At 37.7% G+C, this 20649-nt stretch overlaps 1 protein-coding gene across 1 annotated transcript in view; it reads left to right on the forward strand.

The window, feature by feature from the left end:
- Positions 1 to 20649, forward strand: part of LOC150107366 (venom phosphodiesterase-like) — a 291454-nt gene that overhangs the window by 58125 nt on the left and 212680 nt on the right. The window contains exon 4 of the mRNA XM_090391228.1: positions 13673 to 13781. Within this exon, the coding sequence (XP_090247354.1) occupies positions 13673 to 13781 (109 nt within the window). The remainder of the gene's footprint in view (positions 1 to 13672; positions 13782 to 20649) is intronic.

Here is a 20649-nt window from a genome sequence, read left to right on the forward strand (position 1 = left end):
AGCTCAGGAGACAGCTTGCAGGTGTAGCATGGAATGAGGAGTTAGCTGGAAACAAGATCAATGCAGCTTGGGGGATTTTCAAAAACTATCTAGTAGATGCAATGTCTAAATGTATTCCAAAGGTGAGAAGGTTAAATAAGATAGGTGCAAGATGGATGAATAAAGAGATTAAGCATGTGATACAGAGAAAAAGGGCATTGTGGAGGTATAAGAGAAGTGGAAATAACCAGTTTAATGAGGTCTACAAAGACCAGGCAAGGAGGGTGACTTGGTTGGTGAGAGTAGCTAAAGAGACGTATGAACAGCAGTTAGCTAATGAAGCCAAAAAGAATCCTGGGGAGTTCTTTCGATATGTAGCCAGCAAAAGAAAGAAAGATTATGGAAGGATGACATTGATTGGAGAAAATGATATAAAGACAGCTGTTGCAGAATGTGTGGTGGAGATACTTAATGAGCAGTTCATAAAGATCTTTCAATCTTGTGAATGTGATTTCATGGAGAGATTGAGAGCCTTTGATGATGGGGAAGAGAGATTGACGTAAGTGAGCAATAGGTGTTTGGGGAGTTGAGTAAACTAGATGTAAATAAGGCTGTTGGACTTGATAATATATCACCGCATATTCTGAAGGAATGTGTCAGGGGAGTTGACACCTGCTTTGACATATTTTTTTAATACGAGTCTTGGAGTTGGTCAAGTTCCTAAGGAGTCGAAGGAGGGCAAGATTGTGCCACTTCATAAAGGAGGTGATTGAACTCAAGCATCAAACCATAGGCCTATCTGTGTGTCAGGTGTTGTGGTTAAGTTGTTGGAGAAGCTTGTGAGAACGATCCAGAGTTGGGTTGACAACAATGGTATTATCTTTGATGGACAGCATGGATTTGCTAAAAGGAGGTCATGTTTTAGTAATCTACTTATTTATTACAATAAACTGACTGCTTCCTTGGACAGAGGAGAAGGATACACAGTAATATACTTAGATTTCACAAAGGCTTTTGATAGAGTACCTCATGATAAATTGATAGTCAAACTAGAGCAGATGGGGTTGGATATTGGAGACTGGCTATCTGATAGGTATCAACAAGTTGTGTATGGGGGTGCGATATCCAGGAAAAGGAAAGTCACTAGTGGAGCGCCTCAGGGGTCTGCTTTAGGGCCATTACTGTTTAATTTGTGTATTAATGATATTGGCGAAGATTTGGATGGAGATATTCAGTTGTTTGTAGATGTTGCAAAGTTGGGACGAACTATAAAGAGTAGTGAAGATGTTGTGGCCTTACAAGAAGGCTTGAATAAATTGAGTGATTGGGCATGGAAATGGGGATGCAAGTTCAATGTTGCAAAATGTAAGGTTTTAAAATTTGGAAAACAAAGATGGGATGCAGAATTTATGCTTGGTGAGAATATATTGTTGGAGGTAGAGGAAATAAGAGATCTGGGGGCGATAGTGGATAAGGATCTGAAATTTAGGACACACATAGCCAAAATTGTGAAGACAACACAAAGGCTTCTAGGAATGATATGGAGGATACTGACGTGTAGAAGTAGGGAGATTCTTGTTCCATTGTATAAGGCTTTGATTAGGCCACGCATAGACTATTGTGCCCAGATTTGGTCACCGGGTTTTCAGAAGGATGAAGAGATGTTGGAAAGGGTCCAAAGGTGACTGACTAAGGTAGTTTCTGACCTTTGGAATGTCGAGTATGAGGAAAGATTGAGAAAATGTATTTTGCAGAGTCTGGTGGACAGGAGGAAGAGGGGAGATATGATAGAGACCTACAAATTGGTAAGGGGTTGTTATAGGATCAATGGTGGAGAAGTTCTACAGAGAATAGTTGGAGATCAGGGGAGAACCAGAGGTCATCCCTGGAAACTGTATAAAGAGGGTGCGAGTAGGGGAGTGAGAGGCAGGTTTTTTTCATGCAGAGTTGTGAATGATTGGAATGCCTTGACTGAGAGTGTGGTGTCTGCTGGGAGTTTGAATGTGTTTAAGACACGTTATGATGAGATGTGTGTGTGTGTGTGTGTGTGTGATAAAAGGATCTCCCAGATGAGTCTTTGATTCCATGAGGTCTTATTAATAATAATAATAATAATATCTTTGGAATCGCAACCTTTTGGAACAGTCTTTCTTTTGAAAATCGCCATTGGTGGCAGTTCGGAACCATCTGTAGTTATGCAGAGAACCACAGTAAAGTTAGACCTTTCGTGCCCTGTTGTAGCAACTGAAACCTCTTTTGCTCCCTTCAGATTCACAGTCCTAGAACTAGGAATGTCAAAATGCACGTGCTTTTAAAGAATTCCTCCAGCCTCTGTCTGTACTTCCTAACTCTACTGCTAGTTGGTGCATGTGCATTATCTATACATCAAGAGGAGTGATGAACATGTTGGGGGTGCACATTATACATTAGGTGCACGTTATCTATCGAAAAATACGGTATATCTGTACAGAATTTCATGGGTGGGAGACATAAAAACATTTAGCTTACATTGATTGATGACATCTTCACTTTTGGCATTGGTAGATGAGTAGTGCGATAACAAGTTGGCAACTGCAGATGATAGGGATACCAGAATAGAGGACAACTGTTGCCCCTTGATGTTCCTAATTATTATTATTATTTATATTTACATAGGTACTCCATGGAGTTAAGACTCATTGTGGAGACCCACTCTATCCATTAACACAATACCTATCATGCATCTCCTTAGAACCTATTCATTGCTGGGGTGCTTACAACCACTGCTAGCAATCCATTCCACTGATTCACCACTCTCCAAGTAAAGAACCTAGTCTGCACACCCTTACTAACCACACTCTTAGACAACTTCCAAGTGTGATCCTTATTTTTACTCTTCCCTACTTGCCCTCCACTCTTTTTCTAATCCCTTTTGTTTAATCTGGTAAAATGCCTTCATTACCCTGAAGATCTATCATATCACCTCTTTACCTCCTATCTGCAAAACTCTACAATCCCTCCAGTGTTCTACATAGCCAACATGTCTATTACAGAGTCTTGATGTTACTTGAGTCATTCTTCTATGGATCCTCTCTAATGTTTCCATATCACAACTTACTAAATTTTTAGCAAAATAGACCATGTGTGGTCAAACCAATGCCTTTTACAGAGGCACCACCTCCTCCTCATCCCCTACATGTCAATGTGCTTCTGATCATAGTAGCAATACAATATACAGTCTTCACAACACTTACAATGCATCCTTAGAACTTTAGCCCAATGTCAATCATCACCCAAGATCCCAAATTTCAGCCACTTCTTGAAGCACATCTCTACCAATATAGTATGTAGTCTTATCTCAGTACTTCAAAGTGCAGTGCCTTGCATTTATCTCCTGATAATCAATACCTAACTTTTCATTGTTAGCAAACATTTGAAAATCCTCAGTCAATCTATATTAAATATCATGAGATTAATAAGTTAAACAGTAGGGTCACAAGTAAAGAACCATGAGGTATATCACTTGTTGCCTTCCTTTTTTGAGACACTACCATACACAATTTGTTAGCATCATTCAGAAAGTACCTTCGATCCACTTAACCAATCTGTCATCAATGCTCTTCAGCTTATACGCTAACTTTTCATTTGGTAATCTGTCAAACATAAATTATACTTGACATGACATTATATTCTTGTTGTTTATCCAAGTGTAAGCAGACAGTTTCCACTTGAAGTATCTTCATAACTAGACTACATGTATATAGAGGGCATTGACTTTGAATTAGTTGCCTTAGTATTTCAAAATGCAAAATGCAAAAGGAGTATATATTGCTAAACATTATGGGAAGGGTCATTACACAGACTGGTATCTTCCTGAGGTATGCTCTTGCTAATGAGATCTCAGTAAAGGTTGAAACTAGTCTGGGTAGTGACCCCTTTCAATAATGCTTAGTAATATACACATTCAAAAGGAGTGCTTTGAATTATGGGATACTAAGGCAAACTGATGTGACATCAACAGAATATAATTTCTTGTCAAGTATAATTTATTTTGTAACCAAGTGAAAAGAATTTCTGCATTTAAACGTCTTTGCCAAATTCAAAAATATTTCTGTATATGAATTTTCTTTATTCAATACATTTCCCCATTATCATAAAATGACAGCAGACTCTAAAACAAGATCCGCCCTTCACAAACCATTGAAGACCACCAGAGAAAATCCAATATCCATCATTCAATCCTGTCTTCTATTTCTAACCAATCTCTTCGTTTGACCACAGCTGACAATCATGAACTTTTATGTTCATGATTGTGTATTACTATCTAACAGAAGTAGTAATAAGAACAGTGATCACATTAACTGCAGTCTCTCAAGATAGGTATTTTTGTCAGTTATTCTTAGATATATAGCAGTCATTCAATGATTCTAACCTGTATTTTTGCATTAACACTCTTCTTCTTCTCATGGCTCTGCAGCTCCAATTGAGCCATGGCTGCCCAGATTTGTTACGTCCAGTCTTCTCTCTCTCCAAAACAGTACAGTTTGTTAATGTGTGGAATGAGTTTGAAGGAAGAAGTGAACTGTATGGGAGCGATGGACTGAATTTGAGTGGTTATGGTGTGAGTCGCTTGGAGAGACTGCTGCTGGAAGGTAGAGTGAGAGAGAATGAATCAGATCAAGCAGGAAGTGATGAGGAAGAGCAAGAGAGTAAGACAGGAGAGATTGAAGAGGTAGTTATGAATGAGGAAGTGAATGGTATGAGTATAGAAAATGAGAGAATGGGTGTGCAAGAGGAGCAGGGAGACGGGGAAGCTCAGGCTAGACAGGAGTACACAGCGTGAGAAAGGTGGATGCTCCGAGAGGAGGTGAGAACATGTGTAGACAGGAAAGAAATGGGATGACCTGAAATCAAGAGGAAACAGTTGGAATCGAAAAGGGTTTTAAAATGAAAAAGCAGAAAGGGAAATGGCTCTAGTCGAGCATGGAGAGATCACTGTAGATCCAGAAATGAGCTGTTGTGTTTGTATACAAATGCTAGAAGTATAAGAAACAAGGCAGATGAAATGGTTGCATTAATTAATTGCGTCCGTTCACTCAAAGATTGTCGGAATAAGTAAGACATGGTTGGAAGAGGACGGCATCGTGGCAGGAATAGAGATGGAAAGGTATGATGTGTTTCTTCAGGATAGAAGGGGTAAAAAGGGAGGGGAAGTGCTATTGATGATATAGAAAGAGTTATGTCCATACAAAGTAGAGATGCAAGAGGGGAAATAGTACCAGTGATTTTCAGGCAGTATGGTGTGAGAGAGGTGAATGGTATCAAATACTTGGTTGGATGTTGTTATAGACCAGGTAATGTGGATGGTGGTGATAATGAAATGTATAATCAAATTAATGTACAAGCAAATAAGAAAAGGGTGATCATTATGGGCGATTTTAATTATGTCAATATAGACTGGAATGATGAGATAGCAACTGGAAGTAAAGAAAATGAGTTACTTGAGTTTTTGAGGGATAACTACCTCAGACAGTATGTAACAGAGGGCATGCGAGGATTGAGGGTCTTGGATTTGGTCATCTCATCAGAGGATGTAATTATAAATGAGGTGCCAAATCATCCACCAATTAGTGAGAGTGACAATGAGGTGATTACCTGGGTGGTTGCCAGCAGTGTGAGGACCTCTGTGAGAAAAGGGTATATGTAGAACTACAAGGGGGGGGATTATGAAGAGCTAATGAGACAGCTTGCAGGTGTAGCATGGAATGAGGAGTTAGCTGGAAACGAGATCAATGCAGCTTGGGGAATTTTCAAAAACTATCTAGTAGATGCAATGTCTAAGTGTATTCCAAGGGTGAGAAGGTTAAATAAGGTAGGTGTGAGATGGATGAATAAAGAGATTAAGCATGCAATACAGAGAGAAAGAGGGCATTGTGGCGGCAGCATAAGAGAAGTGGAAATAACCAATTCCATGAGGTCTACAAAGACCAGGCAAGGAGGGTGACTTGGTTGGTGAGGGTAGCTAAAGACAGGTATGAACAGTAGTTAGCCAATGAAGCCAAAAAGAATCCTTGGGAGTTCTTTCGATATGTAGCCAGCAAAAGAAAGAATGATTATGGAAGGATGACATTGATAGGAGAAAATGATATAAAGACAGCTGTTGCAGAATATGTGGTGGAGATACTTCATGAGCAATTCATAAAGGTCTTTCAATCTTGTGAATGTGATTTCATGGAGAGATTGAGAGCAGTAGGTGATGGTGGTAGAGACTGACTGTAAGTGAGCAAGAGGTGTATGGGGAGTTGAGTAAACTAGATGTTAATAAAGCTGTGGGATTTGATAATATATCACCACATATTCTGAAGGAATGTGCCAGGGGAGTTGACACCTGCTTTGACATATTTTTTTAATACGAGTCTTGCACTTGGTCAAGTGCCTAAGGAGTGGAAGGAGGGCAAGATTGTGCCACTTCATAAAGGAGATAATCAAACTCAAGCATCAAACTGTAGGCCTATCTGTGTGTCAGGTGTTGTGGTTAAGTTGTTGGAGAAGCTTGTGAGAACTAGGATCCAGAATTGGGTTGACAACAATGGTATTATCTTTGATGGACAGCATGGATTTGCTAAAGGGAGGTCATGTTTTAGTAATCTACTTACTTATTACAATAAACTGACTGCTTCCTTGGACAGAGGAGAAGGATACACAGTAATATACTTAGATTTCACAAAGGCTTTTGATAGAGTACCTCATGATAAATTGATAGTCAAACTAGAGCAGATGGGGTTGGATATTGGAGACTGGCTATCTGATAGGTATCAACAAGTTGTGTATGGGGGTGTGATATCCAGGAAAAGGAAAGTCACTAGTGGAGTGCCTCAGGGGTCTGCTTTAGGGCCATTACTGTTTAACTTGTATATTAACGATATAGGTGAAGATTTGGATGGAAATATTCAGTTGTTTGCAGATGATGCAGAGTTGGGACGAACCGTAAAGAGTAGTGAAGATGTTGTGGTCTTACAAGAAGACTTGAATAAATTGAGTGATTGGGCATGGAAATAGAGATGTGAGTTCAATGTTGCAAAATGTAAGGTTTTAAAATTTGGAAAACAAAGATGGGATGCAGAATTTATGCTTGGTGAGAATATATTGTTGGAGGTAGAGGAAATAAGAGATCTGGGGGTGATAGTGGATAAGGATCTGAAATTTAGGGTCACATAGCCAAAATTTAGAAGACAACACAAAGGCTTCTGGAAATGATGCGGAGAACACGTCAATGTTCTCCGCATCGGGAGGGGGGGGGGAGCACTTCCCCAGGGAGCGACTAAAAAAATTACAAAATTATAATTGAAAATTGATTGAGATATGTAATCTTGCACCCGCAACCCTGGGAACTCTTTGTCTGTCTTAAAATTTTATTATGAGTTGGCCTGTTGCAGGGTAGTCATAGGACACATGTTTTATTTTAGAAATAAAACACGTGTTCCTGTGTTTGGTTAATCTTTTTCTGATTTGTGAACAGTAACCAGTTAGTTTGTCCTCTGTCTAGTAAGTTACAGAGTGAAGTGTGAATTGTAAATTTATATTGAAACAAATTTAAACAAAAAAATACATTTTTAGAAGGTAAGTGTATGTAATTTAATATTATTTTATTTATTAGTTTTATAATTTATTTGCTTTTAAGGTGAAATAATTTAATTTAGGATTAATTAATTAGTTGATTTTTAATAAAATATGCCGGCCAATTTTTTAATATATGAAATTGTGCTAAAAACTATTAATTCTGAATACCTTTTTTTTTTACCAAGAATTAAAGATCATTAAAATCAATGCAAAATGAAAATAATGTATTTATAGTTTACATCGACAAATAATTACATAAAAAAAGCTAAAAGATGTTTATTGATGTAATTATTTAATTAAATCAATAATTATAAAAATTTACTGATGTAATTATTTGTCTCCAAGCCTCCCCCCCGGGTGCTTAAGGGTCAAAGCTGTATAACTGAGAGGAGACCTCCACATAGCCTTTAAAGGAATGCGGAGAACCGACCAGGGCTTCTGACCTAATGTCCAGTCCTCACCTTCTCGTGGTGAACCCTGTAGGGTATCTACCTGGATACCGAGGATGGGCTGACAGTTTGGGATTTAGCCGACCAAATTGTAATTCTTATTGGCTTAAACCAAATTACAAAATGATGGTTCCCCCCTCCCGCCTGGAAAACATGACAGCACACCCAACCAAAATGATCACGTGACGCCACTCATATTTTCTTTTGATATTAGGTGACTGGAATGCAAAAGTGGGTGAAAAAGAGGAGGCATCACTGGAAAATTTGGTTTAGGAGAATGGATGTTTGAGTTTTGTGTTGAGAATAGTTGATTTATTGCAAACACTTGCTTCCAACAACATAAAAGAAGATTGTACACATGGACTTCTTCTAATGGAAAATAAGTAATTGGATAGATTATTTTGTTGCCAGAAGAACGTGGAGGAGCATTATACAAGCAGCAAAAACACTGTCTGGTGCAGACTATGGGGCAGATCATGAATTATTGTTAGCTTAAGTGATATTGAAATTAAGGACTAAGAAGAAACAAAAGGACAGTATCAGATTTGATTTAGATCCTATGCATGAAGTATTTAAAGTAGAAGTCAGAAAGAAATTAAGTTTGGAGAAGACAGGAAGAGAATTAGAAGAACTGTGGGAGGAAACAAAATATACGGTCATAGAAGCAGCAATGAATAATCTTAATAAAGCAACAAGAAAGAAAGATTGTAAATGGTTATCAGAAGAAGCTATTCAAATAGCAGCAAAAAGAAGAAAAATGAAACTTCAGAGAAACAAAGGGTTAGACAACTGGGTGAGGTTGGGAAAGACAGGCTAGGAAAGATAGGGAAAAACATCTAAACAAAAGGTGCAAGGAAATTGAAGAAAGCAATATTATGGGTAGAACAAGAGATCGGTTTAGAAAAATGAATGATGTTACAGGGAAATTTATCCCAAGATTAGGAGTTGTAAAAAATAATTCAGGTAAATGTCTTATGGAAGAAGCAGTGTAAAAAAAAGATGGAAAGAGTATGTAAAGGATTTGTACAAGAAAGATAATAATATTGAAGGAGAATTTGTTGAACCCATAATAATGAAAAGTGAAATGATGTCAGCAATGGAACACTACCAAAAGGAAAAGCTCCTGTAGCTGATGGAGTGTCAGTGGAATTACTGAGAGCAGCTGGAGACGAAGCAGTGAATATATTGACTGAAATTTGTGAACAGGTTTGGAAGAAAATATACTGGCTCAGAGATTGGAAAACATCAGTATTCATCCCAATCCCAAAAAAATCAAATCCCATAGATTATGAGAATTATAGAACCATCGTTTTAATTTCACATGCAAGTAAAGTTATGCTGAAAGTGATCCAATGAAGGTTGGAGCCATATGTGAATAGAGAAATGCCACAAGAACAGGCAAGCTTTAGGAGAGATAGAGAAACTAGAGATCAAATAGTAAACATGAGATGGATTATGGAAAGAATAAGAGAATTTCAAAAGGAAGTATTCATCTGTTTTATTGATTATAAGAAAGCTTTTGATTATGTGGATCACAGCAGACTGTGGATTGTAATGAGATCAATGGGAATACCACCTGAACATCTAATTTTCTTGTTAAAAGAACTATATGACAACCAAGAAGCTTCGGTAAAAACAGTCTTTGGAGAAACAGACAGTGTTCAAGTGGGAAAAGGAGTGCAGCAGGGGTTGTATACTGTTGCCCTACCTTTTTAACATTTATAGTGAATATGTTATGAGAATGGCTGATAAACATCAGCAAAACAAAAGTGATGGCTTCTGGCAGTTTAAATGAATTTATAATTTACTGGTGTGCAGAATCAGAAATGATGGTAAATGTGAAGATGAAATTAAAAAAAGGAAAGTCATGGTGGGGGGAGCTATGTTAAACCTGACAAAAATTATGAAAGATAGAGGTGTGAGTAAGGCCAGAAAAGTTAGAATTGTCAAAGGAATGGTATTTCCAGTAGTAATGTATGGATGTGAAAGCTGGATTATTAAGAAGAAAGGCAGAAAGCAAATTGATTCATTTGAATTACGGGTGTGGAGGAGCCTATTAAGAATCTCATGGACTGCAAGAATGACAATAAGAAGGTTTTAGAGAGAATATAAAGACATTGCCTCCTTGGAGGCAATGATTGTTAAACAGAAGTTGATGTACTTTGGATATATTATGCAAGCTAATGAATCATTGGAAAAAGGCAGTTATGTTGGAGAAGATTGAGGGAATGAGAAGAAGAGGAAGACCACAAAAGAGGTGGATGGACAACATAAAGGAACTTACCAATGGGAACTTACTGAAAGAAAGAAAGAAAGAACAAGAGGCCGAGTGGGATGTGGAGCCTTTGTTCACAGGATCACCAAGAGTCGAAAACGACTGGATGGCTCATAACAACAATATGATGTTACTATCTTGACTAATTGTGTCTGTCCATCTTGTTCTGGGTTTTCCCTTTGATCATTTACCAAGAAGTTTGGTATTTATTGTCTTCTTAAGAATACTGTCAAACCATACAAAAAAACAAATTCTGCCCACTGCACCTTGTTGATCTTGATTATACTAGATATTGTGGGTTCTTTATAAAGTTGATTTGACTCCTGGTTGTCTGATACTTCAGCAATTATCATTCACTTGGCCAAACATTTTTCTAAGAGTTTTTATTTGAAAAGCTAATATTGGCTGAGTGGTTAGAGTATCTGTTCTCCAGCCGAAAGGCTACAGGTTCGAATCCTGCCGTTGGCATGGATGGTTGTGATTGTCTGTGAAAATCTAGTGGTGGTGGGCAGTAGATGGCATTGGTGTAGATGAATGTGACCTTGTAGTTGGTGGATTGAGTGGTGTAGATTTTTTATTATTATTATTTCGGGCGACTCCAGGAGTCCTTAGACTCATCGAGGGAGGCCCTAAACATCATGTCCACACAACTATGCGATTACATTCTCACAGTATCTATCATACCTTGCCTTGAACTCGTTCACCGTCATAGCACTCACAACAGACTCTGGCAGCTTATTCCACTCATTTACCACTCTAAAAGTAAAGAACCCAGCTCTAACGCCCCTGCTAACCACACTCTTGCCCAGCTTCCATAGGTGTCCCCTAGTTTTCCCACCACCAGTCCTGATCTCAAAAATATCCTCTGAATTAATCCTAGGGAATCCCTTTAGCAATTTGAATGTCTCAATCATATCTCCCCTTTTCCGCCTATCAACTAGTTTCTGCAACCCACAAATCTTCAACCTGTTCTCATATGGTTCATTCCATAGACCTGTTATCATCTTAGTCACTCGCCTCTGGATCCTCTCCACCACCTCCCCATCAAGAAGGAACCGAGGTGACCAAATCTGGGCACAGTAGTCGAGATGAGGTCTTATCAAGGCTTGGTACAGAGGTACAATAACTTGCTTGTCAAGGTATTTTTCAACAACCAAGTGAGTTGATGAGCTGATTTAGCTACTTTTGCAATGTGCCCCCTAAACTTCATCTCCCTATCCACCAACACTCCCAAGTCCCTGGCCTCATCAATCTCTTGGAGTACAGTTCCACCAATATGGTATACTGCTGCTAATCTTTTCACCCCAAAATGCATAACCTTACATTTTGTCACATTAAATTGACATCCATTCTCCTTAGCCCAGAACTCCAATCTATCTAAGTCATCCTGCAAGACTTTGACATCTTCTGCATTCACTATTGCCCTACCCAACTTTGCATCATCAGCGAACAAATGAATTGTTCCACTTAGATCCTTCCCTATATCATTAATGAACAGATTAAACAGCAGTGGTCCAAGAACAGAACCCTGTGGCACACCACTAGTCACAGGCCGTCTTTTGGACTCTACTCCTGAATAAACTACTCTTTGATATCTCTCCATCAACCAACCACCTATCCATCTCACCAACCCTATATCCATTCCCATATGTTGTAGTTTACGGATTAGTATTCCATGTGGTATCCTGTCAAATGCCTTTGCCAGGTCCAGTAGTATCACTGTAAACCCATTTCCCTTATCCAGTTCACCTTGTTATAAAACTTGAGCAAGTTACTGAAGCATGATCTACCCTTCACAAAGCCATGCTGTCCCCTGTACAGTATCTCATTTTCATCAATCCATTCTTGTATTTTTCCCTTGACTACTTTTTCCAAGACCTTGACAACGACTCCTGATATGCTGATCGGTCAGTAATTTGCAACCGTAGTCTTGGATCCTCGTTTTATGCAGTGAAACTATTTTCCCTTCTTTCCACACCTTCGGAACTAAACCAGACCTGAGACTCAGATTAAACAACATGGTCAAGGGCACTGATAATTCCTTAGCCGCTTCACGCAAGACCGGTGCCGGTATACCATCCAATCCCACAGATGTGTTCACATTAAGGTTCTGTAATAGACTAGTCACCTCCACTTCATTCATCACTATTCCCGTATAAACTAATGGTTCCTTCATTTTTTCAATGTCACCACCTGGATGATATGCTTTTGCAAAGTGGGTGCTCAGTAACTCCAGATGGAGAGTTGTAGAGTTGGTGCCCTCCCTCGATGAGTCTCTGGACTCCTTGGAGGTGTCATGTAATAATAATAATACTAATATCAAATTCTCCACCCTTGCCATAAATATCCACATTTCACATCCATAGGTAACAACTGGATGAATTTGTACTTTAGTCTTTCATTGGATATTTTTGATCTAAATATGCATGAGAAAATAAAAGGCCTGATAACTCCTCTTTAATCGCTTCTGCACTTCCACCATCTCATTTGGTTGGCTAGTGATCATTACTCCAATATAATTTAAGTGAAATGCTTTTTCTATTTCAAGGTTTCCAATTTTCACATTTGTATCGATTAACTGATTCTGCAAGGTATTAATCATTATTTTGGTTTTTTATTGATCAATTTTTAGCCCCCATTTCTTGTGCTGAGTTTTCTAGTTCTAAACATGCTTCTTTTGCTTTCTTTTTGGTTCTTGACATGAAGTTAATGTCATCTGTATATGCTACAGTCTGCACTGACTTGTTGATTAGAGTGTCTTTTGTGGCAACTGGCAATGATTGTATAATGCATTCCAAAGCTAAGTTTAAAAGTACATTATCAACTTGTTTTTAATCCTTGAGTTATTGGAAAGGGATCTATTAAATCATTTTGTTTTAACCTGTGCTTCTGAATTTTCCATTATTAACTTAAGTCTTTACCAGCTTATCTGGTATTCCAAAGTGTATCATTAACACTCAGCCATTATTACTTATGCCTTAATCTTGTCTATTTAAAAGTATCCTTAAAGGAAGACTGCTTAAGAGTGTTCCATAAAATATTAACATTAAATATTAAGCTTCCTATCTATATTATATTGGGCTAATAAAATTTTAAATTACAGTTCAGCTAATTTAGAATGGTAATGAAATATATGCCAGTAATCTAATTATAATTTAATAAACATAATTCTATTGTATTTCTTGTTTTCTCTTCATTTTTATTTAACCCTTCACTTATCAACAATCTATCTTCATTTCATGGAAAATTTGTTATTCTTTCATTTTAAACTTAAATTTATATTTATTATTACTATTAAAAAGGGAATTGGATAAAATAAAATATGCAAGTTTCGTGGTATAGTAATGTTTGTTTATTTTTGCTTTTGTAGGTAGTTATTTTATTTATTACAATATTTCTTGGAGGATATTTCAGAGGTATTGAAGTTGGAAGGTATACAAAAACAAGTGATACTAATAATATAAATGTTCCCATGAGTGGTAAGTATTACTAAATTAAATTTGAGTACAGTCAGTCCTCAACTTACGATGTATGCAACTTACAACCGCTTGTAGTTACGGAGGCCAACCTGTTAACACGTTCACTGAATACCACCTCAGTCCTGCAAATCCATGGACCAGGATTTTATTGCTGCCTTCAAGGATATTTATTTAAGAAATACTTGTGCTTAGACTATTGCCTCTAGTGAGGGTGAAAAAAAGTCTGACTTCTTGAAGGAATATTATATATAGCAAGCATTGTACAAAGAATTGGAGATCCAGCATGGAGTGAGATGACAGCAGAGTGTGAACAGAGTTTGGAAGAAGCTGCCAAAAATATATTTTCATAGATTCACAGGATTTGACAAGGTGGGTCTTACAAGAGAATGGTGACATGATAGTACTGCTGGCTAAAGAGTTGGCAGTTAACAAAGATACAAAGCAGTTGATGGAAGCTGTGGAAGTATTCTCAAATGAAGACCTTACAGAGCTAGAGCACAAAGTTGAAGAAGAAGAGAGGAAAAAAAAACAGAACAAGAAGCCAAGCCCTCAACAAAGCTTAGTGAAAAAATTAGAAGAAGGGTTTGTATCCTTTAAGAAAGCAATTTGGTTGTTTGAAGAAATGGATTCCAACATGGAGAGATTTAGCAAGACAGAATAATGCAAACTGCAGTTGCTTGCTATAGAAAAATGTATGCAGAAAAGAAAGGGCAAACTGTGGAGACTAAACTGGACGTAATATACAAATTTTTAAAGAAGCCTGTTCCTGCTGTCACCTCACCCTCTGAAGCTACTTAGACTTTCTACAAGTAATGAATCTGGCACACCTTTCTTATAACAGTTTGTTGTTGTTGACCTAGCCTGCCTTACCTCCTCTGATAAATCGTTCAGTTAATAAGGCAGCAGCTTTGAAAAATTGCTCCTGCTCCATGGGTTTCCAGCTAATTATTTTACTGTACGCTGAAGTTTAATTATTTATTAGAGCAGAGTACTGTATGCAGTAATTAAAAATAAATAAGAAAAATGCTTTGAGCTCACGACTTTTTTTTTTTTTACATGCTCATCCAAAGGAGACTTTCACAAACATCCATGCCAACAGTTGGATTTGAACCCATGACCTATTGGTTGGAGAGTAGATATACTAGAATATAGTGAAACAATACAATGTACAAAGATTAAAGTTAGTTTTAAAATATCACAAAACAGAGATACACATTTCAGCATTAAGGTATGGTTCACATAGTGGTTTTTGATTTGTGATCTTTTCAACTTATAATGTGATCATCAAAACAGAATCCTGTTATAAGTTGAGGACTGACTGTATAAGGACTACTGAATATTTAAATGCTAAAAATTTCTGTTAGTATTTTGGGGAAGTCTGCACAAAAGTGAATTAAGATGGAGCATAGACATGATGAATGACATAATGGGATAAGCTTTGTGAAGAACAAAGGTGTGCAGTTTGTAAATACGTAGAGAATTTTAAAGTTGGAATGGTTTATGACAGAAGCTGCATGTGAACATTTGGCATTGAACATTTAGTGATGAGCATCAGTAAAAGAGTTTACAGAATGAGTGACATGAATATGGAAGTGTGAGAAACCATGGAGAATGAAACAGACTATGAGAGGATGAGAAACTATGGCAGAACAAAAATAAATAAAGTGAGGGAGTGAAAGAAACAAAGAAATGTGGCAGAGAAACAGTAAGTAGCATGAAGAGAGATGGTGTGAGGTGGGATCCGGTTGGAGTGAAATTGATCACATCTGGGGAAGTAAAAATTCCAGTTATGAGAAGAGCAGGCAGTAAGATCATGGATTGCTTGTAGGTCGATAAATATATATATATATATAAAGCCTTGAGCTCAAGAAGCTATACAAGCTTGTGCAAAGGAGGCTTTTACAAACATCCAAGACGAAAATCTACTCCTCTGTTATGTCTGTTTACTGCATATCAGAAATAAGACTTAGTTTGTGGTATTGAGTTTGCTGGCCTAAGGATTGTTAGCAAATAGAAAAGCTGACTGAGGATGATGTATAGACTAGAATAGAAATGGAAGAATTGGAAGGACAAGAGGAGGGGAAGAGTACTATGAATGATACTGGAGAAATTATGCTTTCTTAAAATATAGATAAAATAAAGCCTTACATATGATAGCTTTAAAGCTGTTTGGTATCAGGCTGAATTAAGTAGGGCAGGATAGTTAATAGGATGTTATTATGATCACTGTCAACAAACCTCCATGAAGTTTGCAAACTCATCATAGGAGGTCTCAGTCAGCAAGTAAGATATGTCATGCAATACCTTAAATTCGTTCACATTCCAGTATTTGCAACACATTTGGACACTATTCTATTTGCCTACTGCTTTTTATGTAAAAAATCTACTCCTCGCCACACCTTTAAATAATTTCCAGAAATGGTCTCTTGTTTCCCTCCTTTCCACTTCATATAGGATTCTCTCCATTAATCTAGTAATTTCCCATCACCAATGTTATTATCTCTCATCTCTATTCTATCTATCCTCAAAACTCGGCTATTTACATTTCTTCAACCTTAGCCACTTGTCTCTTAACCTTCTCCAGTTTTTTCATCAAAATGAAAACTAGGCAACCAAATTTGCAGGAGTAGTCCATGGCATTGTTTGATCAGTGCTTTATTTAGCTCTACTTGTCACTGTGGTCACCTTTTAAACAGAAGTTAAACATATTAGACAATTAAATGATTACTGCTATGTGGCAAGCAGTGTAGTGTCCAGGCCTTGCAAATCTTGCAGTGCATCCTCACCATGGATGATAAGTCTCAAATACAGTCCATATACCTATACTTTTTCATGTCAAAAGTGCAACACCTTATATTTATGGATCTCCAAGTTATACGGCTTTCAAAGAATTGAATTCACATATTAGAAGCTTAATAGCACTGAGAAAGGATTAAAAATATTTAATTCTTCCATATTTTTGCTTCGGTCACAGAGACACTGTTAGGGAGTACAATATGAGACTTGTAACACAAACACAATGACAACACAAAACTGAGTGAAACGTGGACAAAAGACTAGTCATAACTAGGTGGTCACTTTCTGTGGGCATCTGTTAGTGGCTTACAATGTAAACTAGGATCTTGAAGTATTACTGTTTCCCATATTTTGGGAAGTTTTCTGCAACCATATTTATTCCAATTAGGCTGATTTTTGAGAGTAGCTACAGATTCTGAAAACAATCTTTCTTCTATATTTACTGTGACAGAACATGGTAGTCTTTTTCTAGTTAATTCTTTGAGCTGTATCCAAAGCATGGTCACCAAGGCCTGGTTGACTTAATCATGACCGCAGGTATTTTTTCCATGCAGGTGCTACCTGATCTTCCTGTCTGCCCAGGGTAGACCAATTTGCAGAAACAAGGAACTCTAAATACACAAGAAACTGAGAAAGGAGGAATTTAGTCCTTAGTGAAGCAGATGAAATAACTAGTTTTAAATGTGACTTGAAAGCCATGCAGAGGTTGTATTTCATTAAGATTCTGGCTTTTTTTTCTGATGTACCTTGGACATAGAGGATGATGATGATAGCATTAACCTTCTGATAAGAAGGTTGAGGATTGGGAGAAGGATTTTTTTTTTTTTTTTGGATACTGTAAAACTATAGCCACTAGATAAGGTGTGGTGAATATGATAGAACTTAATCATATTCACCACACCTTATCTAGTGACGTCATTGGAAGAAAGGTTATAAGCTTTATTGATTAGTATTTTAATGATGACATATTATTGAAAGGGGGAACAGAAGATTTCCCCCCTTTTTAATAGAAGGTTTCAGAAGGGCTGAGTCAATATCTTGTTTTTCAAAATATTCCATAAAAAATTGGAAAGGGGGTGAACAGGGCGAACCCACAGAGGTATTCCCTCTAAATTGTAAATTTTGTCCCTCTAAGAGAAATATCTGGAATGGATAACAAAGGAAAAGAGAAAAATTTTCCATATTCTCTAAACAAGTACCAGCACTTGACCTAATGTTTGACACCAAATGCAGTATCTGTAACTTGGCTCCAGAAATAGCTAACAAATTAGGCTAGACACTGACAGCCAGCAACCTTTCCTAGATGTTTGCCTCCAAAAAGAAATCTATTATCCTGTGAATTCAGTGCCCTCAAAAAACTATATGTAAAGATAGCAGTATAGTCATCATCATCAGAGATAAGGAAAGTATTACTGTTATTCCTAATGCCAATCAATACAATACAAAAATAGATATCATTCTCAGAAACTCTCCACCTACAGACTTTCAAGATTATGATCCCACTGAATCTCACATTTAAAAAATTACAAAGTCTGCTAAAAAAAGTTGGAACAAAGGTTATATGCTTTATTGGTTAGTGTTTTATGATACCATATTATTGAAAGGGGGAAGTGATGAGAAAGCTTGTGAATACATCTACCTGTGTGAGTGGGTTTCCTGTACGAAGGACCATAACCATCAAATTCTTAAATCTCTCATCCAAACTCACCTTCTGGGAATGGATATCACAGATCAGCTAAATGACTACCTCCATGCTGAATTCTCTGAACATTTGATGCCTCATCAACATCAGCCTACGTCTCATTCTGTAATGACTTTGTCAAATAGTTAACAGAGGAAGAGGGCCTATGCAGCTATGCAGGCCCTCTATAAAAAGAATAGAGGGCAATGTGCCAAGACCATCCTTGAAGGTGCTTCCCCTCCACCTCTAGCAGACTTACATGATTTTGTTAAATTCTGTAGTACAGTCTTTTCTGCTCCACCTCCGCACTTCCCTGATGATGACCAACCTACGATATTGAGGTCCATTCCTGCTCTTCAAATACTAGCCTGTCTCCATCCAGGAGATCAAAGCAGCTCTTCCATCCAATTTCTCCGCTTTTGGACCTGATGGCTTTCCTGCGGCAAGGTTTGGAAGGTGCTGTTGAAGATTCTTCAAGACTTATTGGACATTTTCCTTTCCATTAAAGCAATACCACCATACCTATGTGCTTCAAGAACTATCTTCATTCTGAAGAAAGCAACTTCAAGCCATGCATCAGACTTTAGACCTATTACCATCTCCCCTGTGATACTTAGACTCTATCATAAAATCTTAGTTAAACGACTTCAGCAACATATACAGCATGATTATAGACAGAGAGCTTTTGTCCCTTCGGACGGCTGTGCCGAGAATATATATCTTCTTTCTTCTCTTCTCTCTGATTCCCGATGCCACCTTAAGCCTCTATATATGGCATCAGTGGACCACCAAAAGGCCTTTGATAGCATCTCCCTTCCTGCTCTTTTTTGAGCACTGTCTATTGCTGGATGTCCAGAACTTTTTCTTTCCTCTGTTATGGAGCTATATTTGGGTAGCTCCATCATTATCACTACATGATCCCATGTTCGCCAGGGTGATCCTCTATCTCCCCTTTTCTTTAACTGTGTCATAGATGAGTTTCTTCACTCTCTTCCTAGCCATATCGGCTACTCTCTATGCGCTTTTTCCTTTAATGCTATGGCCTTTGTGGACGATCTTATTCTCGTAGCCTCTACTAAGGTAGGCTTGCAGGAACTCCTTGACCGGGCAGTTGACTTTTTCTCTATTCAAGGCCTTTCTATTAATGTAGAGAAGTTCTGCTTTTTAGCTCTTGTCCCCTCTGGTTGTGACAAGAAGCTTAAGGTCGAGACTATAGAGTTTTCCTTGCACAGTAGGCCGTTGCATGCTTTGACTATCCTGGAAGAGTGGAGATACCTCAGTATCATGTTCACCCCAAAGGGAAGGTCTTCTGTTCCTTCTATCCTAGAAGCTGGGATCACTTCTTTGAGGAAAGCTCCTTTCAAGCCCCAGCAAAGACTGTTTCTCCTTTCCCACTATTTCCTACCTCACTTTTACCACAGGTGCTTGGTAGGATAGGACATATATCTCAGTACTGTCCCAAATGGACAGGGCTATCCGTTCAGCTGTGAGATCATGGCTCCAACTGCCGCCTGACCCCCCCCCCCCTGCATATTTCCACATGAGGGTGAAGGACGATGGGCTCAGAGGTAAATTTTTAACAACCAACCGGCTCGCTTTAGAAAAATTTGATTCTTCACAAAGTTCTATTGTATCTTCAGATGTCTTTGTTTCTGCTTCTTCAAATTTTGTCCTTTTAATGTTTAAGAAGTTTCATTCTATTTCATTTTTTCAACTAATGGCTATCCGCTTTTTTGACTGCAAAACTCTAACCCTGATTAAAAATATTTTAATTATTAAAAAAAAGAGAAAAAAACGAAATAAAAACATATATTAAAGGAAATTTTCCTATATTACCTACAACTTACCTATTATCAAATGAAATTCTGAACAAAGAAACATAACACCAATATTACCACTCGTAGTCGATCAAATGACTAGAGACCGTAGCCATCGCGACAAATTTTTGTATTTATCGATAGTGCAACAATGTAGCAAGTTCTTGGAAATTTACTGAAAAATAAGGCATTACTGTTTATTCAAATACCCAGTTTGGGAGTTTTGATAACGTGTTTGTGTTTTGATGAATACAGACATTGTTTAGTAAATAAAATCATTTCCAAATTCCCATTCATAAATTGAGTTTGTGTTTTGTTAATTCTCCTTTATGCATTTATTTTTGATAATAATACATGTAAGTGTTTATTATACAATTTCAAAATATTTACGAGAAAAAGTATATACCACCATTCATCATCTATCCTTTCATAAAGAATTTTAATAACCAGCTCGCCCCAACTTAAAAACATTAACAACTGGCTCGCTAAATTTGAAAAATTTTAACAGCCCGCTCGCACGAGCCAGTCCCAACACACCACTGGTTCCATCACTTAGATGGCTGTCCCCATACTC

This window comes from Typopeltis vanoorti, chromosome 4 (assembly GCF_054136105.1).
Source record: "Typopeltis vanoorti isolate ZY-2024b chromosome 4, IOZ_Tvanoo_1.0, whole genome shotgun sequence".
NCBI classification, from domain to species: domain Eukaryota; kingdom Metazoa; phylum Arthropoda; class Arachnida; order Uropygi; family Thelyphonidae; genus Typopeltis; species Typopeltis vanoorti.